The sequence below is a fragment of the Cebus imitator genome, unplaced genomic scaffold (genome assembly GCF_001604975.1).
Source record: "Cebus imitator isolate Cc_AM_T3 unplaced genomic scaffold, Cebus_imitator-1.0 Scaffold0, whole genome shotgun sequence".
Lineage (NCBI taxonomy): Eukaryota > Metazoa > Chordata > Mammalia > Primates > Cebidae > Cebus > Cebus imitator.
The window spans coordinates 9,599,955-9,623,651 of record NW_016107315.1 but is presented as its reverse complement, the minus strand read 5'-3'; the positions used below and the strand labels follow the sequence as shown (position 1 = coordinate 9,623,651).

The window sequence follows — 23,697 nt, the reverse complement described above, 5'->3', positions numbered from 1 at the left end:
AAGAGGCTGAGGCAAGGGATTCACTTGAATCCAGGAAGCGGAGGTTGCAGTGAGCAAATATCGCGTCACTGCCCTCCAGCCTAGCAACAGAGCGAGACTCCATCTCAAAAAAAAAACAAAACATATTTATCATTAGCCATTAGGGAAATGCAATTTAAAACTATAGTGCATTATCATTACACACTTATCAGGATGGCTAAAATGAAAAATAGTTTCATGCTGGTGAGAATGCAGAAAAATATGGGTCACTCATACATTGCTGATGGGAATATAAAGTGGTATAGGCATTCTGAAAAAAAGACTATAATGGTTTCTTACAAAACCAAATGTGACCCAGCAGTTTCCCTTGGGCATTTACAGCAGAGAAATGAAAAATTATGTTCACACAAACACCTGTACATGAATGTTCATGGTAGCCAAAAACTAGGAAAAAAACAAATGTCCTTCAGTGTGTGAATAGCTAAACAAACTGGTACATCCATTCCATAGGATCCTACTCAGCAATGAAAAGGAATGAGCTATTGATACATGCAGCAATTGGATGGATCTCAAGGGCATTGCACTGAGTGAAGAAGTCTCAAAAAGTTACAAACTGTATGATTCTATTTACATAACATCCTTGGAATAATAAAATCATAGAAAAGAAAAACAGATTAGTGGTTGCCAGGAGGTAGAGAGCAGGGGAACACAGGTGTTGGTGTTATAAAAGGGATCCCTGTAATGGAACTCGTGTGTGTTTTGACTATGGCAGTGTCACAGTCAAAATTATATATTATATATACATACAATACAGTGAATACGCATATGAAAATTAAATACACACACAAATGCATGCAAGTAAAACTGATGAACTCTGAGTAAGATTAATGAATTGTATCAATGTCAATTTCCTGGTTGTGGTATTATACCAATAATTGTATAAGATGTATGGTTGAGTGAAAGGTATATGAATCTACAGTTATCTCAAAAAGTTTTTAAAATGTAGTTACCATATGTATATGAGTAAAACCCATAGAGAGGAAAATTGAAAAATAGGGAGTAAAATTATTTTCCACAAGGTGTTAAAAGTAGATTATAAATAATTTGTAGAATTTTTACATAGCTATTGCTTTTATTATAGCAGAGGTTTTAATGCCTTCCAACTCTTCTAAAAGGCCCTGGATTTTAATAGAAAATCTTAAGTCCTTAGTGGTCCTCCCCTGATCAGCCTCTACATTCTCCCTCAGCCCTTCTCTTTTCACTCACTTGCAGCAGGTCACGTGCCAGCCAACCAAACTCCTTACTGTTTCCAAACATGGCTGTTCCTTTCTTGGTTCCATATTTGCACATGCTCTTTTTTCTCCCTACAAAACATCCCCCACATTCATGTGCCATTTCTAAATCCTACTTACTGTTTAAGATTGGTCTAATTAGACTCCCTTAGAAACCTTTGCCCAAACCTCCTCTGTATCCACTCACCCTGATGTGGCATTTAGTATGCTAAATTTGGATTTTTGTGTCCTTGTACCCCAACTGTGAGTCCCAGCCAAACAGGGACAAACTCTTATATTCTGTACACTTCAAGTGCCCAGCTCAGTGCTTACATACGTGGTAGGTGCACAGTCGTATTTATTGCATTTAATTACATTTAGTTGCTTTAAAGTAAATTTTCAAGGAATACACTGAGTTGAAATACATAGACTTTATTTCTAAAACCTTTATTATACCATTTAATAATTCTAAACCAATTTAAGATTCTTATCTAAATATTTAAATATTAGTGCTTAGGATTAAGACTTACATTATTTGGAGCATATTGTTATTTTTTTGGAACCTCACAAATTCCCATCTAAAAATCCCAAAGATTTACAGTGGCTTCAATGAACATATGTGTGCATGTGTCTTTATAGAAGAACGATTTATAGTTCTTTGGGTATATACCCAGTAATGGTATTGCTGGGTCAAATGGAATTTCTATTTCTAGATCCTTGAGAAATCGCCAGACTCTCTTCCACAATGGTTGAGCTAATTTATACTCCCACCAACTGTGTAAGAGTGTTCCTATTTCTCCAAATCCTCTCCAGCATCTGTTGTCTCCAGATTTTTTAATGAGCACCATTCTAACTGGCATGAGGTGATATCTCAGTGTGGTTTTGATTTACATTTCACCTAAAGTAAAATAAATAAATTTTTTAAAAAAAATTTACAGTGGCTTGTTTTGAATATTAATATTTCCAGCATTACATTGTCCTTTTTTTAATCTCTTACTTGAACTTTCCTTCTATGAAAGTAATTTTCTTGTTAAAATGTCTTAATGCCATTTATTGGAATTCTAAAATCAAATCATTATGGTAACATAAAATTAATTATTTCCTTTTTTTTTTTAATACTGTAGCTTTTTGAAAGATTGCCAAGTTATTTTGACCTTCAGAGGAGGCTGATGCTTTTAGAAGACCAAATAAGCTATCTTTTAGGTGGCATACAAGTTGTTTATATTGAAGAATTACAGCCAGTATTGACACTTGAAGAATATTACTCTCTTCTTGATGTGTTTTATAACAGACTGTTGAAAAATAGAATACCTTTTCACCCTCGAAGTTTACGTGGTTTACAAATGATCCTTAACAGGTAAATATCTAAGATAGAAGGATTATTCAATTCCTTCCCTTAGGTGGGTTGCGTGTGTAAATGCATTAAATTGTTTTCTATTTTGATGTGTAGTTCTGAGGGATTAAAAGAATGCCACTACTTGTGTTAGCAACCCTCTTCTACATACTAGAAACACCAGCATAGGAGGACTGAAGGATTCAATGTCTAGAACGTTCTTTGAATATATTGCTGAACGGATTTACTGAGCAAAGTCAATCCAGTGGAAAACATTATAAGATTAAGCTAATATTAAATTGGTAGCCAACATTTGTGGTGTATACGCTGTTGCCGAGAACTATGCTGGGTATTTACACGCATTCTGTCTTTAACTCTCACAACCTCACTGTGCAGCAGGTCACCCCTGGCATGTGATAGATAAGAAAGATCGGAGGGCTTGCAAGCATGTCACAATCCTGAAGAAGTGTGTCTTCAGGGGCAGCAAAGCTTTAATCCGCATTTGCTGTACTTTCGAGGTGGCTTTTCTCGATGATTTTTATTTTAAATTTTCCCAAAGACTAATAAAAATTCTCCCTGGTGGGGGAGACGAGAGGGTCAACAGTTTTTCCTTTAATGTATATTTTATTGCAGTGACAGATATGCTCCAAGCTTGCATGAACTCGGGCATTTTAATATTCCAGCACTCTGCGATCCAGCAAATCTCCAGTGGTTTATTCTCACCAAAGCTCAGCAGGCAAGAGAGAACATGAAAAGAAAGGAAGAGTAAGTACTGCCAGTCCTCTGTAAAGTCACTTCATTCAGTCTAACTGACAGATATTTGGAACTTATAAATATGGGACTTGGAAACTGTGTGAAGCTTAGGAAATTGACTAATTTGTAGATATTCCATATTTACATATTCCCTACCTGCGAGAGATTACATGTTTTATAAGTATAATAACCTAAATTATGTTACCACCATGGACCTCAGTTTGAGAAGGACAGCTTCTTAATATAAAAGTCAATTCAGGAACAGAATGAAAAATAAGAATATCAGCAAGGAATTTTCCAGATGGAAAAGACTGGCAACAAGGAAAAATACTGATTATTACTTCATTAACAGCGATCTTTATTGTTTAAATTTTTTTTAACTATTGATATAAAAAGAACTTTATCTGTATCTTAATTAAGTTGAGAAGAAACCTTAAAGTAAAAAATCATCTTAGGCCAGGTGCATTGGCTCACACCTGTAATCCCAGCACTTCAGGAGGCCGAGGTAGGCAGATCACTTGAAGTCAGGAGTTTGAGATCAGCCTGGTCAACATGGTGAAACCCCATCGCTACTAAAAATACAAAAATTATCCAGGTGTTGTGGCAGTCACCTGTAGTCCCAGCTACTCAGGAGGCTGAGGCAGGAAAATGGCTTCAACCCAGGAGGCGGAGGCTGCAGTGAGCCAAGGTCACGCCACTGCACTCTAGCCTGGACGACAGAGCGAGACTCAATCTCAAAAAAAGAAAAAAAAAAGGCCAGGCTCAGTGGCTCACGCCTGTAATCCTAGCACTTTGGGAGGCCAAGGTGGGTGGATTGCCTGAGCTCAGGAGTTTGAGACCAGCCTTGGCAGCACAATGAAACTCTATCTCTACTAAAATATGAAAAAAAAATTAGCCAGGCTGGCAACATGTGCCTGTAGTCCCAGTGCCGTTGATAGAAAGACTCAGACATGGTCTCTGCCTCCTGGAATTATTTCTAGTAGGAGATGTGAGTGATGTAACTTTGTCAGTGGTCACTGGAGCACAGTCAAGTGGGAAGAGCTAAAGCTGACACCCTGGGAGCACAGGGGACAAGGGAAGGCAATATCAGGGAACAGGATGGAAGCTGGAGAGGATGCCATTGCACATGTCCATGGAGGGATGTTTCAAGGAGACAAGAGGACAGCGTTACGGGACCGGGTTTTTTAGCAGGGTGCTGGTGAAAGCAGTTCTTCTGCCTTACTGTTTATGTGAGGCTCAGTTTCCACAAAGTGCTCATTTAAAAAGCCAGGAATTTTAAATATAGAGAGAGGCTGGGTGCGGTGGCTCACACCTGTAATCCCAGCACTTTGGGAAGCCGAGGCAGGAGATCACTTGAGGTCAGGAGTTTGAGACCATCCTGGCCAACATGCAAAACCCTGTCTCCACTAAAAATACAAAACCTAGCTGGCGTCCTGGCACACACCTGTAATCCCAGCTACTCAGGAGGCTGAGGCAGGAGAAACACTTGAACTCAGGAGGTGGAGGTTGCAATGAGCCGAGATCAGGCCGCTGCACTCCAACCTGGGCGACAGAGTGAGACTCCGTCTCTGAAAAATAAATAAGGAGAGAGAAGAGATGGCAACTAACCATGAAAGCCATCCTTTTAGCACGAGACAGTGGGATAATTTTATGTATAAAATAAATGAAGGAGCAGCATCCCTTTTTTTTCCTTATGGAACTGATGACAACTCAGTAGGCCAGATCCTATCACACCCTACCTCTTCATTGGTTGTTAAGTATTTGTTCCTGCTATTTCTTTTCTAAATTTTACATCTGCTTTAACCCTCAAGGCAATTCTAGCCAACTGTTCATCATTAGGACTGATTATTTTGTTTGCTATAACCTATCGGCTGCTTTTCCTATTTTTCTCTATGGCCATTTCATAGCTTTGGAGTAATGCTATTAGACTGTGAGAAAGGAAAGTGAAAAGAAATAAAATTCAGATATGTCAATTTCTGAATGTTCCATCTTGTCAGTTGCCCAGGCGAATAAAAACCCATGATCGTCTTGATTCATCTCCCATCTCACTCCCGACCCCAGTCCACCTTTCAGAGCACACCTGAAAAAAACTCGCCGCTTCTTTCCTTTCCTGCCGTACCTGGTCTGAGCCTCCATCATTTTTTGATGGCCCCTTGTCTGGTCTTCAGGCTTCCACACCCAGCACCTCCTCAACCCGAAGTAGACTGTTCTCAGAGCAGAAGTGGGAAGCTAGTTGGAGCTGTCACTCCTCTGCCTGGTGCCAACAAGGCCCTCTGCCCGCTCCCCTGCTTCTCTCAGCTCAGCTACTGGGAGTCTCCTCTCACTCATTCTGCTCCAGCCTTTTTATCCTCCTCGAGCACTCTGGGTGTGTACCCACTCCTGGGCCTGTGTGCTTTCCCCCAGCCTGGGCGCTCCTTCCTCAGAAATCTCAGCTTCCTCAGGCCCTGCTCACATTCCGCCTTCTCTGGCCACACAACTTGCAGCATGGAACCCCTACCCTCTGCTGTACTTTCCTCTCCACCTCAGCTGGCGTGCCTTTCTCTATCCACCTTGGCCAATTTGCTGTTTCCTCCTTAATGTATCCTCTCTCTCTCTCCCGCCCAACAGAAGGTAAACCCGCTGAGGGCAGACTATTTTGTGCCCTCTAGTGCCAGGCCCAGGTGGGTTGGGTGCCTGGCACACAGGGATCCTTCAGGAAATACCTGTTGACCTTTCACCTGCTTCCTTAGCCTCTTTCTGGCTCTGGACCCCAGAGTCCTCATCCCTATATTTAGTGCCTAAGAAGAGGAAGCACTTGCTGGTCCCAGCCTTCCTTCCGGCTCAGTCATCACTGTGGTGCCCCTGACTCTGGGCCCAGGAGCCTCTCCTCCGCTTTGGAGTCTCCCCTTCCTTTACTCTGCTGTCCCTGCCCTAGTAAGACACCTTCATTATATTTGCAGAGTAGTGATGAAGACTAACTTCTTTCCTTTGATGAAGCATGTTCCTAGAGAGTGGTTTTCAGATACTTTTTAACTTATAAGGTGGATTCTTAAGTTTCAGTTCATTAAAAAAATGGCAAAAACTGCAATTACTTTCGCATCAACCTGATAAGATTAAAGCTCTCAGCTGTTCTAGTTCAAGAGAAAAGGAACTAGAGGCCACCCGTACTCACAGGGTCCTCTGAGTAGCTCTGCAGGACCCTCAGCTTGCTGAACAGTTAAAAAAAAGGAAAACAAAAACAACACTATCCTAAGCTAGTATGTACAACCCACATGCCCATCCCAAGACTGTGTGACTTGTAGCTCCTGTCTCTTAGCATTGCCTGGCTGGCATGTGGACAGTGTTTGCTGCCTGTGGAACCCCTAGTCCTTTGGAGGCTGGTGATAAGCTAGTTCATAGTTCTTCTGTAGGGTAGTAATAACCCAGGGTAACCTGTGCCTGAGAATCAACCACCTCTCTCTAACAGGGACACTCCTTTATGTTTTTATAGTAACCCACTCAGACGTTTCCTTTTACTCTGTTTCATACATTTCAAATTTTAAAATCACTTCGATAAGTTGGAAGCAATCAAAATGTACAGTAATAAAAGAATATTTAAGTAGTTCTGATACTTGCATGTAGTAGAAACAGTGACTAAAGACCGGGCATGGTGGCTCACACCTATAATCCCAGCACTTTGGGAGACTGAGGCAGGAGGATCACTTGAGCCCTGGAGTTGAAGAGCAGCCTGGGCAATATGGTAAGACCTCATCTCTACAAAAAAGTTTAAAATTAGCTGGGTATGGTGGTGTGCACCTGTAGTTTCGGCTACTTGAGAAGCTGAGGCAGGAGGTTTGCTTAAGCCTGGGTTGTCAAGGCTCCAGTGAACCATGGTCACACCCCTGTACTCCAGTCTGAGCAACAGCAAGACCCTACCTCAAGGCCAGGTGCAGTGACTCACACCTGTAATCCCAGCACTTTGGGAGGCTGAGGTGGGTGGATCACCTGAGGTCAGGAGTTTGAGACCAGCTTGGCCAACATGGTGAAACCCCGTCTTTACTAAAAATACACAAATTAGCCTGGCATGGTTGTCGGCGCCTGTAATCACAGCTACTCAGGAGGCTGAGGTAGAATTGCTTGAATCCAGGAGGCGGAGGTTGCAGTGAGCAGAGATTGTGCCACTGCACTCCAGCCTGGGTGACAGAGTGAGACTCTGTCTCAAAAAGAAACATGAAAAACAACCATTTAAAAAATGTTCATTTATTCATTCAACTAATATTTGATGAGTACTTATATGCCTACCAAGCACGTAAAAAGTCACTAGTGCTGATACAGACAAACAGGACAAATACCCTTTTGGAACTCACATTCTGATGTTAAAGGTAGAATCGTTAAACTTAGTGTTTTAAAAAATATATATTAGAAAATAGGCTGGGTGCAGTGGCTCACACCTGTAATCTTAGTTCTCTGGGAGACTGAGGTTGTTGAGGCCAGGAGGTCAAGACCAGCCGGGGCAACAGGGGAACCCTGTCTCTACAGACAAGTTTAAAATTAGCTAAGTATGTTGGTGTGCATCTGCGGTCCCAGCTACCCAGGAGGCTGAGTGGGAGCTTCGCTTGAGCCTAGGACTTCAAGGCTGCAATGACTTCACTCCAACCTGGGCAACAGAGTAAGACCCTATCTGTAAAAATAATATAAATAAGTAATAAATACATTTTTAAAATATAACTTTTGTTAAGAGAAAGGAGGTTCATTTCCCCCTAGGAAATGTGTGGCCTATTTTTTAACATTGGAAGAAAACTTCTCACCAACAGAACAGAAGTTCTCTTCTGGTTCCAGGCCTGTTCCACAATCCCTGTACTCACACAGACACCCACATTACAGTGTTTCTCTTGTGTGTTCTCAGCCTGTCTCCTCTCTCTCTCTCTCAAGTATTAATATAATAAAGCAAAGAAATTATAAGGAAAATCAAAAAATAATTTTTAAAAGTATTTTAAATATTTCCTAAACTGGGCACAGTGGTTCACACCTGTAATCCCAGCACTTTGTGGGGGCCAAGGTGGGCGGATCACCTGAGGTCAGGAGTTGAAGACCAGTGTGGCCAACATGGCGAAACCCTGTCCCTACTAAAAATACAAAAATATCTGGCATGGTAGTGCATGCATGTAATGCCAGCTACTTGGGAGGCTGAGGCAGGAGACTCGCTTGAACCTGGGAGACAGAGGTTGCAGTAAGCCAAGATCGTGCCACTGCACTCCAGCCTGGGTGACAGAGTGAGACTCTGTCTCAGAAAAAAAAAAAAAAATCTTTTAATCTGCAGACTGCAGAGGCACCCAAGGATGAGGAGAGGCTGGTACACATTATTTTCCTTTTGAGAGGACAGCCCTGGGAAACCTTACCAAGGGCTGCCTTCTCAGGACTAGATGCTTCTCTAAGATTTTACCCCAGAAGAACAGATGGATTCTCCTGATATAAAGCTTGTGACCCATGAGTCTGGGAAACCCAGGGATGAGACTGTAGGCTTCTCCTGAAAGGAATGAGAATGAGAGTCTTGCCCAGATTTTAAAGATGTACTGTTGGAGGCTGGGCGCGGTGGCTCACGCCTGTAATCCCAGCACTTTGGGAGGCCGAGGCGGGTGGATCACGAGGTCAAGAGATCGAGACCATCCTGGTCAACGTGGTGAAACCCCGTCTCTACTAAAAATACAAAAATTCAGCTGGGCATGGTGGCGCGTGCCTGTAATCCCAGCTACTCGGGAGGCTGAGGCAGGAGAATTGCCTGAACCCAGGAGGCGGAGGTTGCGGTGAGCCAAGATCGCGCTATTGCACTCCAGCCTGGGTAACAAGAACGAAACTCCATCTCAACAACAACAACAAAAAAGATGTACTGTTGGAGAACTATGTAGCAACATGGTCACACTGCAAGGCTTTTCATTTCTAAGCCTAGTTGTTAGTATCTCTTTTCTTGACAAGTGAAAAAAGAAAAAAGTTACTCATCCCCTGCTATTGATAAAAGTTTAAGAGTTCTGTCTAATCCTGGAGAGATTAGAAGCAGGCCCAGCTGGAGCATTTTCAGAACCGTCAGCCCTGACTGCTCTCTGTCTTTCTTAAATCTCTAAGCAGCACTGTGTAGGGGAGTAATCTTACAAAAAAAGCAAACGCACCTGAGAAGTGAGCCAGGGTATCGTTAGAGGAAGGGATTCATTATTATAGGCCAGGATAACTAACTGCTCTGACCATTTCTGCTTTTTACTGTCTAGTTTATGGAAATTTTATAGTACCTACTTTTCTATGCAGAGTTTAAGGGTGATTAAATATAAGCTATATGGACCAATGAAGTATTTAAAATAGGCTGGTTCAGAGACATGACCATGGCAGTTTTGCTTGACTCACTTTGTTAAATGGACTTGCTGAGTAACTCCTCTGTTGGTCTAGATGTAGCACATTGAATTCACTTACCACAGCACTGTATCCCTAGGCACTTGCCACCTGTGGGAGAAAGTATTTGAGACACTGAGTTCTGCCTAGAGTTGTATACTTTGTAGACCTGAACTGAAGCCCCTGCTGGAATAAGAGAGTTGTAACTTCAGGCAGAGGGGAGGGAACAGACAGGGGGGCTGGTGAGATAGGAGAGTCAGAGTGAAGAGAACCTGTCCTCCTCAGGATCCTGTTTTGCTGTGAGTCTGCTGTTTATCTGGGAAATCTTTAGATGGCGTTACTGCCCAAGGGTAAAACTTTAGGTGGCTCCTAAAGCTAGAGGTTTTATATTCTTCGTTTTCTGCTTTCTTCAGTCACTGACAGCTTCTAGGTAAGGCAATATAAGAGCTTTTTAAATTTTATGTCATTTTTAGCCCTTTACTGCTAAAAAGATTAACAAATACTTTTAGAGTTCCATGTGGCAGTAACTTAAAAGATTTAATGCATGATGGCTTTCGGCATGCCTTCCAAATGTTTAATTTGGCCTTTGTGGGTGGCATTTTCAGTGTTGTGAGTGCACTTATAGCCCCAGTATTTAAGACTATATTTACATTGTGTGTTAATTTATTTGGTTATAGCTTATGGCAATATTTTTGTTCTCTATATAATAGGTTAAAGGTTATTGAAAATGAATTGATAGAGGCGTCAACAAAGAAATTTTCTCTGGAGAAGTTATATAAAGAACCCAGCATTTCTAGTATACAAATGGTGGATTGTTGTAAGAGACTTCTAGAACAATCACTGCCTTACCTACATGGGATGCACCTCTGCGTTTCACATTTTTACTCTGTTATGCAAGACGGAGACCTTTGTATTCCTTGGAATTGGAAGAATGGAGAAGCCATTAAGTAACACAGAATTTATTTTTAAATTTTGAACCTGGGAGACAGAGGTTGCAGTGAGCCAAGATCATGCCATTGCACTCCAGCCTGGGTGACAGAGTGAGATAAAAATTTTTATCTCTTTATTTTTTGAAGAGATAAGAAAGGAACTTAAATTAAAAAGATTTAAATCCACAATTTGATATAACAGTATTATTTACATATTATAAGAACAAAGTTTCTAACTGCTGCTTTAAAAGTAGACTTTTAAAATAAATTAGTTTCTGCTAGGAAATGTATTTTAAAAAGGTTTTATAAGCCAGGCTTGGTGGCTCATGCCTGTGGTCCCAACTACTTAGGGAGGCTAAGATAGGAGGATCACTTGAGCCCAGGATGCCAAGGCTACAGTGAGCCACTGCCCTCCAGCCTGAGCGACAGAGCAAAACCCTGTCTCAAAAAATAATAATAATAATTTTAAATAAATAATAAAAATATTTTATATTCCAGTCTTATGATGTTGATTGGCAAGGCTAAATAAAAAGATGTTAGAATGAAATAACATATTTTTAGTGATAGGCAAATGAAAGATTCTACAATAGTCATATATTTTTATATGAATGAATGTTGGGGCTGGACAGGTATATGTGTGTAAATATAAACAGATCTCATAGTCAGAGTATAGCTCTGAAATAATAGAACTCATGTCTATAATTCAACATGCATCTGTATAGTTACATCTCATGTATATACACACACATATATTTTGCAGCCAGTAATTGACAGTTAATGTCCAAAACAGGTGATTGATAGGTAGCAAAAAGTAGATAACCACAGATTTTGCCAGGAGAAAGACTAGAAGGACTAAAAGCAGTTGAATGTATGGTACTGACATTGTCATAAGCAGTCTGATAACCAGTTTATTAAAACATCTTCAGTGACAGAATTTAATTTTAAACCCGTAATTTCTCCTATCCATTAAAATATTTCAACTGTTGGTAGTATGAAACCAGCAGGAAATGTTTTTGAATCATTTAATGAGGTGACTCATTTGTTTCATGGCCAACACCATCCAGGAAAATTCTTGCTTGTTTCCCAAAGAGCTCTAGGAAATAGAATCAGGTGTAAAATGGTTCACACCCTCCAGGATTTCTTGTCACCCTTCTCAGCCATGATCTTACTGTTCTTACTGATGTTTGAAATCCTTTCATCAGCCCCGGCATGGTTAAAGCCCCTCAGAGTCACCTTCCATCATTCATAGCAATGTAATTTAACCCCAAGTGGTTGATGGTGACTCTGGCATGGCCGAGAGATTTGATCTCTGGATTCAGTGTTTTTAGCTCAGATTTACCCTAAGATTCCTTTGGGCAATGTCTTTAACCAATCCAGAACCTCTTCAGATCATTTGGGAAGAGGACAAGGTGAATCCTGGTTTGGAACATCATTTTTGGGCCCTTGCTGCTGAATGAATCAGAAAGGAATTTTTTCTAAAGAGCCTTAGAAAGTAAAAGAGATGTTAAAATCAGTTCTTGAAGTATGTTTTATATTTGTCTAAAACACTGATTATTTAAAAAGTTTACATTCAAATGTGTATTCAAAAGAAGCACTGATTTGTAATTATTATAGTTTGTGCGTATCATCCCTTTTAACCGTGCATAACAACCATACTTCAATTTTGTTTTCTAGTGTAACAAATGTCTCCTGTAAAGATTTTCCAGAGCCAAATAATGATAGTGAAAAATTCCTTAAATGTTATGTAAGAAAATGTATTGGAAAATCAGGTTTGTATTACAGCATTTCTAAAATATACTAATATAGAATCCTCAGTAATATGTTTTGAATTGAATTTTGTCTCAGAACTAATTGTTACATAATAAATAATACCTACATCAACCAGATAACTTTTTTCTTGTTACCCAACTATTAGTAGTTTTAGAAGTATTCCAGTGTAACAGGAAATTAGAAGAAATTGGTACTTATATATGCCTGTTTGACTTCCTCTCCCACTCTAACATGAAAGAGAAAATTCTGTCCCCCACTGAAAGCTGGCACAGGAGCAGACCCCTCTCACTGTTTCTACAAAGCCTCAGGTGAGAAGTGGTCTCCAAAGGGACCTGAGCTCCAGCTCAGGGCTCGGCATCTCCCAAGGAAGAAACAGGCCTGCCCTCCCCTGCCCAGGCTATCCTGGCAGGAAGGCGTATGTGTCCCCAGGACAGGTTCTTCCCAGGCCCGGTTCTTCCCAGGCTCTGCTTCCTCCTTCTCTTAAAGGACTCCACCTCCAGGCAGCCTCCCTGAGCTAATGAGAGGGTGTTGGGCTTTCAGAAGTGGGCAGGTGGGACAAGAGGGACCAGGGATATCTCCAAGGCCAGCTCATCTTTGGCATCTCTAGGGAGTAAGTGTATATCCCAGACAGAGGTCCCTGGAGCTAACCCCTCCAGCTCAGGTCACTGTCCCAGCATCTTGATGCCCCTGCGTCCCCTTACTAATTTGGCCTCTTTCATGGGGACTGCTGCCCCACCCCCAGCTTCCCTGGAGAATTCTGCCCAGGCTTCCCTGGAGTAAACCAAGCAGATCAAGTGAGTCCCATGCAGACTGATGAACCCCAAGACTGCAGGCTCCTCTGTAGGGGACCATGGTCCTGGCAGCTTCCCATCCACAGGCCAGGGTACAGAAGCCACAGAGGCATCCAGTGAGGCCTGGCAACTGCCTAACCATGAAGTGCCCACCCTGTTCCAAGACCACCCCCCTACCTGTGCCACCTGGCCAAAGACCCCAACAGCGAGCCCTCTGACACAGCAGGGTTACAACAGGTTCCATCCAATCGGTAAAACATGACCCTGATACGGAGTCCCAGGGGCTGCAGATGCTGAGTGGCCCCGGGTGCAAGGCCCACCCCTCACTTGGCCTCAGTCTCCCCACCTATAAAAGGAGGCACCAAGGCATGTTCTTGGAGGTTCTTGCCACCCTGATCAAGTCTGTTCCAGGAAACCAGACTGCTTACATGGGTGGTCCTTGGCCACCAGCCTGGGTACCCTTTATTCCATAGCAGTTGGGTAAACACAAGAAGAAAGAAATGGACCAGCCAGTGCCCCAGATAGATGAGACCTGCATAGTTGCTGTGGGACCCTTCTTTCCCCAAGTCTCAGCTACTACAACCTGGTTCTCTTGGCTGCTAAAAACCCTTCCCTCAGGCCAGGCACAGTGGTTCACACCTGTAATCCCAACCACTTGGGAGGCTAAGAGAGGAGAATCACTTAAACCCAGGAGGCAGATGTTGCAGTGAGATCATGCCATTGCACTCCAGCCTGGGCAACACAGCAAGACTCCATCTCAAAAACAAAACAAAAAACCTTTTCCTCATGGGGAACTGTTATGGAGAATTTTTGGGATTTTTTTCCCCTAAGCTGACAGATACTACATATGGGAGGACTGAGGCCCAAACTAGGGAAGAGACTTGTCCAGGGCCCTTCTGCCTGCTGCAGGTAGGAGACGTGAGATTAGAATCCAGGTGTTGCAGGGGCTGGACAGATCTGAGCTGGCAGAAGCACCCCCAGCTCTGGGCAAGCCCACCATGAGGTCAGCACCAAGGATAGAGTCACCACCATGTGGGCCCTCAGAGCAGCACTGCTCCATCTGGGAGAAGGATAGGATCACAGCAGAGACATAAAGGGACCTTAGATGACCCCTGGGTGGCCAGGCATGTCAGTTCTGGCAGGATAGGAATGAACAGAGCAGCAGCTGGGAGGGCTCAGCTTGCTCCTACAGAACTGTGCCTGGAACTCTCGACCAGCAAGAGGATTTCAACCTGAGTGGGGGGTGCACAAGAAGAAAAGGAGACAGATAAGCAGGGTCAGGAGGGTTGAGGAGTCAGTGCTCCAACAACAACTTTATTTCTCAGAGACTCAGTATATATGCATTTTCCAAGAAGAAAAACAAGTAGATAAATTATGTGCCACTCTCAATATAGATGACAGATACACAGTCAGTGATTCTAAAGGGTAATGATTATTTTTGGAGCTTGCGCAAGGACATAGTTCCTCATGGCCACCTTGTTCCTCATAAGCACATTGTTCCTCAAGAATGCACGTCCATCTGGTTATCTTTTAACTAGATTCGCCTTTGTTCTCCTAATCCCTTCATCTCAAGCTCCCTCCACTTGGGGACTCTGCATCTGGGCTAAACCACCCGTATTGTGAAACTCGCTTTGCAAGCATTCACACGGGAGGGCTCCTAACAGAACTGCTGTGCAGATTGGGTCAGGGCAGCACCCTGCAGGTTGGCTCCCACTGTTCCCCTGGGAATTCCGGCAGGCCTTTCCCCTCACACCTCCTACCAGCTAATCTGATCAGGAAGCCTCATTCTCCCTCTGCTCCAGCCAGGGCACAGGCACACTGGGACCACAAAAGTGCCTAGGAGTGTCATTCTCAGAACAACGTTTGCACACCTCTGCCCCAGAGTGCCCACCATCAGCCTGAGCAACATAGTGAGACACATCTCTATTAAAAATAAGAAAAATTAGCCTGGCATGGTGACACGTGCCTGTAATCCCAGCTACTAGGGAGGCTGAGGCAGGAGGATCACTTGAGCCCAGGAGATCTAGACTGCAGTGAGCTCTGATTGTGCCACTGTACTCCAGCCTGGGTGACAGAGTGAGACCCTGTCTCAAAAAAAAGTCCTCATTTGGGAGAAAATGGCTCAGCACAGGGTGCTGCCCAATCTGAAAGGGCAATCAGATTTTCACCCTCATAATCTTCAGGAGGGGGAGGCGGTTGGTATTTCTTACTTTCTCATTTGTCACTAGCATGGGCACTGGCCTAGAACTGTTGGCGGCCTGCATGAGCCAGAGACTTCTAGGTCAGCAGGACAGCAGACACGCCTCAAGAGGGGCAGTGTGATTGGGAGACAGGGATAGTCTGTATAGGTACCAGCCCTGGTGCCTCACTTTTATCCCCACCCAGAAGTGCAGGATTTTTTGTTGTTGTTTTGTTTTGAGACGAGATCTCCTCCTGTCACCCAGGCTGGAGTGCAGTGGTGCAATCCCATCTCCTTGCAACCTCTGCCTCCAGGGCTCAAGCAATCCTCCCACCTCAGCCTCCTGAGTGCTACAGGCACTGGTGGGCAACACTTGTGGCCTGGCTGCTGAAAGGAGGGTGTCTGTGGCATGTGAGCTCTGCTGTGAAATCGAGGGAGGTGATGTGCATACATGTGGAATGGAGCCAGTAGCCGTTAGGAACTGGGCCCTGCAGTTCTCACCCTAGTGGCCCACTGTCCCGAGAGTGACCCTAGAGTGCTCCGCTCTGGGTGTGTCTCCCAGTCCCTTCCCAGTCAGAAGCAGTGCACAGTCACACTCTCCAGCCCACAGAGTGATGTCTGGATCCACATGGTTCAAGGCTTATCTGGCCACCCCCTCATCTCCCATTTCATGCAACATTGGGGCAATGCCCATGTCCCATCCTGAGGCTGCCTCACCTGGTCCCTCCTCCATGTGGGCCTGGAACAGGAGATGGCACAGGCACTGGGCGCAGGGAGGAGCAGCCCCCGCCAACTAGTCTCCTTGGTTGGAGAAGCAGGTAGCCCCCCCATTTATGAGGGTCAGGGCAAGACCCACTCTGTCCAGATGGCAGGGGACTTTGAGGGCTGGGCTCCAGACACCTTGCCTCCCTCGCTGAGCCCACAGAGCCCCTCAGCAGCACAGGGAGGGATGAGCAATGGCCCTCTTGGCCAGGTGGTCTCAGCACCGCAGGGCTGTGTACAGCAAGCCCCCAGCCCTAGGAATCTGTTTCCCTCCTCAGCTAGGATTGTGCTCCCCTTATGTACTCCTTATTCCATGGAGTGTTTGCTGCAGCCTCCAGGGTGGACACAGAGCAGGGACTACCCACCCATCCCCATCTTCAGCTTCGCTTGCCAGGAAGTGAAGAAGCCAGGCCCCAAATCAAAGCCTACTGGCTCCAGAACTCGATGCTGTGCTCACTAATGACTGCACGCCCAGCACAGCCCAGGCAGGGAGGTCACCACAGGATAGAGGCCACATGTTCAGGGAAACCACGCAGAGGGCCCTGTGTACCAGACGAGCAAGGTGACATCACACAGGTGACAGGGACTGGACGGAGCCAGGGTTGTGTGTAGTTCCCACGTCCCTCAAACCCAGGGCCAGGGATCATTGTAAGAGGAGCCAGCCAGGGCCATCTGGTGTGTCCCAGCCCAGAGCCCTCCCCACTGCCTGATCTGTAGGGCCAGCCCATCCAGGTCTGGGGCTCACTGGGGACCTCTGTCCCAAGCTCTCACCTGGGTTGGCTGGAACCCTCTGTTCTGACCAGAACCACGTCCTTGAGGAAAGGGACAGCAGAGAAGTTGGATGTCCATGAAGCCATCTTCCCCCTAACAGCCCAAGGTTAGAATGTACTTCATCCTGAATGGCTGACCAGCTGCCCCAATATTGACTTAAGCCAAAGCAGGCAAGGCAGTGGTGGGACAGAAAGAATTTTCTGGCTATCAGAGGCCTCACCACAGTTAGAATATGGATAATTCCATCACTTGGGAAGTGAATAAGTCACCACAGTACATCTCAGGGCCCCGATGACCACCCAGCTGAGCACATGAGGATGTCTCTGGCCTTACTTCTCACACACTCAGTGTGCCTGAGAGCTGTGACAGGCTCCCGAGGGCCACTTGCCTTTGTTCATGAGGTTGGTATCCGAGTAACCCAGGTTCATGGCTTCCCCTCCCCTCACCCCAGGCTCCCATCCATGTAGGTCACCGTTGGGGACACACAGGCCCAGGGAGCATGGCTCAGCATCAGGCCATCACTAAAGCAACCTCTAGCCCACAGGGACCTGGCACAGAGCAGGAACAGCGTCCCATCCTCTCTCCCCCACTCTATCTACCTGTGCAATGGCCTGTCCCTGCAGATATCTACACCATCTCAGCCCCAGACCACAAAGCGCTCCCCTGCTCACCCTTCACACCTTCAGAACTGCACTCCCTGCTCAAAGACCCTCTGTGGCTCCCCAGGACAGAAGAAACAGTCGCAGCTCCTTAATGGGTCTCTTAAAGCCCTCCCACTCCCACCTCACCTCTTCCTGCCTATATCTGCAGGTGGGCCTGCTGGGCCAGCCAGCACTCTGACCTGCTCTGTTTCAGTTTCCAGCCTCCATAGCTTTGCTCAGGCTATTCCTGACTTCCAGGAAGCCCTCCCCATGCCTCAGGAGCCAGTGGCTCCTCCTGTGCCCCACCTTGGCCCTCAGAGCCAGGCACATAAACTCTGCAACTGCATTGCATGGAGCTCCGACCCCGGGGGACTTGTCCTTGGCTCCAAGCCTGCAAAGGAGAGCCAGAAGGAGTATTTCACACAGGATAAGCCACGTGAGTGGCTGGGGGAGAGGCGCAGAGCTGGGAAAGAGCAGATGTTGAGCAGTCTTTGAGTCAGAAGGCACTAGAGATGGTGAGGGAGCAGATAGTGTGGCCAGGGGCAGAGGACTGGGTCTCTCCCTGAAGCCCCATCCTTTAGCCACATCTGAAAACACATACCCAGCAGCTGTGGGGTGGGGGGACAGCACCTGGATGCCCTTGGTTGGGTGGGTGCTTAGCTCAGGCCACCCCCAGCCCCGGTAGGAGTATGTGATCTGTAGGACCCATGGCCATCTGCAGCCTGGGAGGCCCTTGCAGGGCTTGCCCAGACTCTGCTTGCATGCCTGCAGTGATGGAGAGCTCACTCACTTAACAGGCAGCTCACAAGTGGGGTGCAGCTCTGAACAAACAAAACCTCTTCCAAATGGAACTGAAATCTGCTCCTAGGGCTCCCCACTGAGCCCCCACAGGCCCCATGGTCCCTGCGGGGTAGCCCTTGCCAGACCCTGCGTCTCCTCCTCCAGACCTGGCAGCCTCAGGACACTCAGTTCTTCCCCAGGAATCACCTCCTTAGGGCACAACCCTCATATGACCTTGATATGGTCTGGCTGTGTCCCCAACCAAATCTCATCTTGAATGAACTCCCATAATCCCCATGTGTTGTGGGAGGGGCCAGGTGGGAGAGAATTGCATCACGGGAGCAGTTTCCCCCATACTGCTCTGTGGTAGTAAGTCTCACAAGATCTGATGTTTTTATAAAGGGTTTCCCTTTTCACTTGGCTCTCTTTCTTTCTTTGCCTGCACCATGTAAGGCATGCCTTTTCCCTTCCACCATGATTGTGAGGCCTCCCCAGTCATGTGGAACTGAGTCCAATAAACCTTTCTCTTTATAAATTACCTAATCTTGGATATGTCTTTATCAGCAGCATGAAAATGGACTATATAGACCTAGAACCCCCTCACCCTTCCCTCGTCTCTGTCCTAAACAGGACACCACTCCCTAACACGAATTCTGCCTGGGAGACATGAAAACCTGAGATTTGGGCTTTACTCAAAACATCATCCTATCAGAGCCACAGTGCAGCAAGTTTAGCTCACCTGAGTGGGGTCCCAAAACAAACCCCCAGAAGCAAGGCTGCTGAATGCATGGCCTGGCCACCCTCCCTGCCCAGGCCTGACAGCTTTTGTCTCTATGGTCTATGATCCCCAAGGACACTTCCCAAGATCCCCTCCAATTCCCACTCCTCCTACCACTGAGGACAGAATGTGCATTCCATGACCAAATAGCCCCTTTCTTCACAGTTGTGTGATTAAAGGGTCTCTCCAGTCTTACCCTCAGTCTCCTCATCTTTCAGAAAGTGGAAGAATAAGATCACTCACAGATCCCTACTCATCCCACTTCCATCTCCTCTACCCCCTCTCTAGCACACACACACATATCCTAGCCTGGGGTGAAGTTACTGATTTTATTAACTGCAAGGCCCTTGTCATCCAACACAGGGCATCAAGCCCACGTGAAGGGGGCCACGTCCACTGCCAGTTGCCTTTCCAGATTAGAGACCCTGAGAGCTCAAACTGATAACTGTCTTGGAAATGGGTGGAAACTGCTGCCCACATATTTTCATATATCCTCTGTCAGCAGAAGGGGCCCTGCCAGGCCCCAGGGAAGAGCACCAAGCCATGCTGTCCCAAAAGGGCTCTGGGTGGCTTGTGCAGGGGATCTGTTGCCCTGGGGACTCTGCTGGTGTACACTGAGCCCTGATCCCCACTGCAGGGTGAACTCAGATTCCTGCTGCAGGCTGGGCTTGTATCTCTCTGGGCGCCTCTATGACACTTGCTGGGGCTCTAGGATTGGAGGCCCTGGTCCCAGTCACTTGCCCAAGAGACCCACAGCCCCTGCCTTGGCAACTTTTCCCTCCAAGGCCCAGGGTCCAGATGACCTTGCAGGCTCTGGCCCTCCCTCTGCCCTCCAGCCTGGCCTGCTCTCCATTGTTCCCTGCTGCATTGCCATGCACAGGTGGATGTCCTGGAGCACCACCAGCAGTGACACCAAGGACTTCATTAAGGCCTCCCTGCAAGGGGCACAGGGAGTGCCCGCCAGTCCTCCCACCCCCCTGTTGAGCTGATGGCCCAAGGGCAGAGCACCCACCCCACTGTGGAGCTGATGGGCAGGGCCTCTGCCACCCTCAGAAGCAGCCAGGCTCACGATAGCTGACCCCAGCCTGGGCCTGACCTCCATGCCATCTCTTTTTCCCAGTGTTTTGTCACAGACTGTAGGTTGCAGGCTTGACAGACTGGCTCGCTCACTCCCATACTGTGCAGGGAGGGAGAATGAGGCCAAGATAGGCAGAATCCTGTCGCAGTCATAGGACATAGTGGCTGACTTGAGACTGGACCCCAGGCCCATGCCCCCAGCTCAGAGAACTCTCAGAAAGGTCAGGGTCCTCCATGGGCCCATTTCCTGGAATAACTTGGAAGCCCTAGTCAGAAAGAGACACAGAGCCACCCTAACCTTTGACCTCTGACCTGCCCCACCTAGGATGAAGGGCCCTGGAGGCCTGGGTCCGACCAAGAATCAGATGAGACCTGGGAGGCACCTGGGTGTGATGACTCCAGGGCTGGACTGGTGCAGTCTGCTGAGGGGCAGAGGAGGTGTTTCTCCACCAGGACTCCGTGGTTAGACACCCATGAGCCGGGAGCTCCTCTTTTGGGTAGCTCTCCTCTTTTGGGTAGCTCTGCTCTTCCTTGCCCTTGGAAGTCCACTTCCTTGACACCCAGCACCTCAAGCTCCATGTGGCTGGGCACAGTGCCCCACTGGCAAAGCCGAGAACGTGCTGCAAGTCTGGCTAAGGCGCCGAGGTGCCGGCCAGGCTGTGCTTCAGCTTCTGACCTGACGATGCTCTGCGTGCGCCACTCCTCTTACTCATAGTCCATCCTGATGACACATTTCACCTGGAGCTGCTCTGGTACAACTTGGAGCCACCTGGCACCTGTTCAGGGACACCAGTAGCTTCTCCAGCAGCTCCTCCTCAAACCAGGTCACTCTGTGTGCCCAGGCCAAGCCTGTCCTTCCTCCAAGACGCACTCCTGCACCCTGGGGCTTCCTGCAGCCCTTGGCCAGCCTGATCCAGGAGGACCAGGTCTGTGAGGGGGCCACTTCCCACAATGCCTGAGTCACTCCACGCCTGGAGGGCCGAGAGGCAGTGCCCAGAGAAAGCACAGAGCTGGGGAAGGGAGTGACTCTGCCTAAAAGGGCGGTGTCCCCTGCTGGCTTCCTCCAGCCTCAGGCTGCCTGAGAAGGGAGCTTCCTGCAGGACCCCATGCACTCCCTGCCCTGAGAGCTGTCCCCAAGCCTGGAAACCCGAGGCTGGGCCCCAGGGACCCTGGGCCTGCAGGTCCCAGTCATCCTGGCTCGTTTCCATCCCCACCCAAGAAGGTCCCCAGGCTCTGGCTGGAAACTAAGCATATTGCTTTGACACCAACGTCAGAAGCCCAAAGAATTGAGTGAAATACCAGGACAGCTTGCTATTTTAAAGGAAAGGAAAGGAAGCTCTAGAGAACATTATGTCAAAATGGAAGTAAAATTGTATTGGACTTGAAAGCACTGGGCATTTCTGTGAGACCCCTGGGGTGAGGCCTGCGCTTCCGGGGAAGGCAGATGGGGCCTGCAGAGCCTGGTGTACAAGTGGGGCCGCTCTGCCCACAGGTGGCTCAGGAAGGTGATTAAAGACCGTGACCAAATTCTCTTAAGATTCAAAGCGAAAACCAGTTATTTTTAGTAGGGACATTTTTCAGCTTGTAGGTGAAGGCCTAGTGGGCAGAAGGGCTGACAGGAAAGGTGGAGACCGGTGGCTGAGGGGCTGGTCCCAGGGGCCCGAGTATGGGCAGAGTCCCTCCTGGTGATGAGATGGTGACAGGGATTGCTGAGAACCGTGGGGGGCTCCTCCCTCCTCCGGCTTTGGCCTGGCCCCAGGTCGGTGCGGATGGGTGGGGGTTTCTTGCACCTGAGTGTTTCAGAGAAGCCTTAGGTGGAGGTGCAGGGGCAGGCCTCTGTGCAGGTGGGCCCTGGGGACTGCAAGGAGCCCCCTGCACACTCCTGGGCTGAGATGGGGGCTTCTCTTGAGGTCTCTCAGGAGAAACCGCAGGTGCATCTGCCTTCTGCGGGGGGTAGGTGATTTCTCCACTTATCTCGTTCACCCAGAAAAACATGTCTAGAGGTTTCTGCCCCTGTCCAAACTGACTTCTAGACATACCTAAAAGGGAAAAAAGTGAGACAACACGGGTGAGCCTTCCATTCTCCATATGTGGGGTGGAGGGTCAGAGGGAACTGCCGGGGCTCGGGCTTCCCTCAGCCTGAACCTCTCACCAGGGGACTCGCTCTCTCTCCCCCAGGAGCTCTAAGCCTTCCTGGGACAGGGACAGGCCTAACTGGAGGCTCCAGATGAATTCTAGGATCATTTCCTTAAATGGTCTTTTCAAAATATTTTAATTTTAACCAAGTATACTATGTATACTTATGTCCTGACCTAGTTCAGAGATGTGTGTGTATACTAACAATTTCATGGAATGTAAATAGTTATGTACAATAACTATATAGTCTCTGATATTTTCCACTTTTTTATGTAATTAAATTTACTATATTCCTTAATAAACTGATGATTGCCATTCAAATTCATTTTGTAAGTAAAGCAACAATGATGAACCATAGCTTGAAAAACATAGTCTTCAATTAAGAGAAGCGTGGAGAATCTGATACAAAAGAAGACCAAAAAAATCACTCTTGCTAATTTTACAGAAACATGACGATGTGTGGTCAGCAGAATGGTCCCTCAAAGAGATGGCCCTGCCCTAATCCTTGGAACCCATAACTGTGTTTCATTACATGGCAAAAGGGTATTCTGCAGATGTAATTTAAATTATGGACCTTAAACTAGGAATATTATGCTGGATTACCCAAGTGGCCCAATCTAAACACTTAAGCCCTAAAAAGCAGAGAGCTTTCTCTGACATGCATCACAGAGATGCAGCAGGAGAAGTGAGAGAGATTCTAAGCATGAGAAGGACTCAACCCACTGTTGCTGGTTTGACAATGGAAAGGGCTTGATGGAAACTGTGTCAACAAAATGAGCCTGGAAGTGGATTTTCCCAGATCTCCCGATATAAGCTGAAGGTAGACAAAAATTTGATGTTGACCTTATGAGACCCTAAGTGGAGTACCAAGCCGTGCTTGCTGACTTAGGGACTTCAGTGGTATGAGAGTAAATGGGTGTTGTGGCTGGGTTTGGTGGTTCATATCTGTAATCCCAACAATTTGGGAGGTGGGAGGATCACTTGAACCCAGGAATTGCAGACCAGCTTGGGCAACATAGGGAGAACTCATCTCTATAAATTAATAATAATGGAAATAAATTAGCTGCAGGCGGTGGCATGCACCTGTGGTCCTAGCTACCTGGGAGGCTGAGGTAGGAGAGTCACTTAAGCCCAGGGCAGTCAAGGCTGCAGTGAGCCGTAATTGCAGCACTATGCTCCCTCCAGCCTGGATGTCAGAGGGAGAACTCGTCTCTAAATAAATAAATAAATAAATAAATAAATAAATAAATAAAGGGTGTTGTATCAAGCAGCACACCTGCGGTCATTTGTAAGAATAGATCATTTCCAGCCGGGCGCGGTGGCTCAAGCCTGTAATCCCAGCACTTTGGGAGGCTGAGGCGGGTGGATCACGAGGTCAAGAGATCGAGACCATCCTGGTCAACATGGTGAA

General features: G+C 46.8%; 2 protein-coding genes across 4 annotated transcripts in view; one reads left to right on the top strand and one right to left on the bottom strand.

The window, feature by feature from the left end:
* TCAIM (T cell activation inhibitor, mitochondrial) overlaps positions 1 to 12,487 on the top strand; it is a 62,142-nt gene extending 49,655 nt beyond the window's left edge. For 2 of the 3 annotated variants that reach the window (XM_017522361.2, XM_017522351.1), the window contains exons 9-12: positions 2,375 to 2,607; positions 3,217 to 3,348; positions 10,383 to 10,630; positions 10,730 to 12,487. In XM_017522361.2, coding sequence (XP_017377850.1) covers positions 2,375 to 2,607; positions 3,217 to 3,348; positions 10,383 to 10,623 — 606 coding nt within the window. In that variant the 3' untranslated portion in view covers positions 10,624 to 10,630; positions 10,730 to 12,487. Of the gene's footprint in view, positions 1 to 2,374; positions 2,608 to 3,216; positions 3,349 to 10,382; positions 10,631 to 10,729 lie in introns of those variants that run through there. The other variant, XM_037733151.1, reaches the window with a different exon arrangement.
* A 9,055-nt stretch (positions 12,488 to 21,542) lies between these two features.
* CUNH3orf86 (chromosome unknown C3orf86 homolog) lies at positions 21,543 to 22,187 on the bottom strand. The gene is given in 2 exon segments (XM_037736877.1): positions 21,543 to 21,904; positions 21,906 to 22,187. Coding segments are annotated over 2 exon segments (459 nt in total). The 3' UTR covers positions 21,543 to 21,727.
* Between the last annotated feature and the right edge of the window lie 1,510 nt (positions 22,188 to 23,697).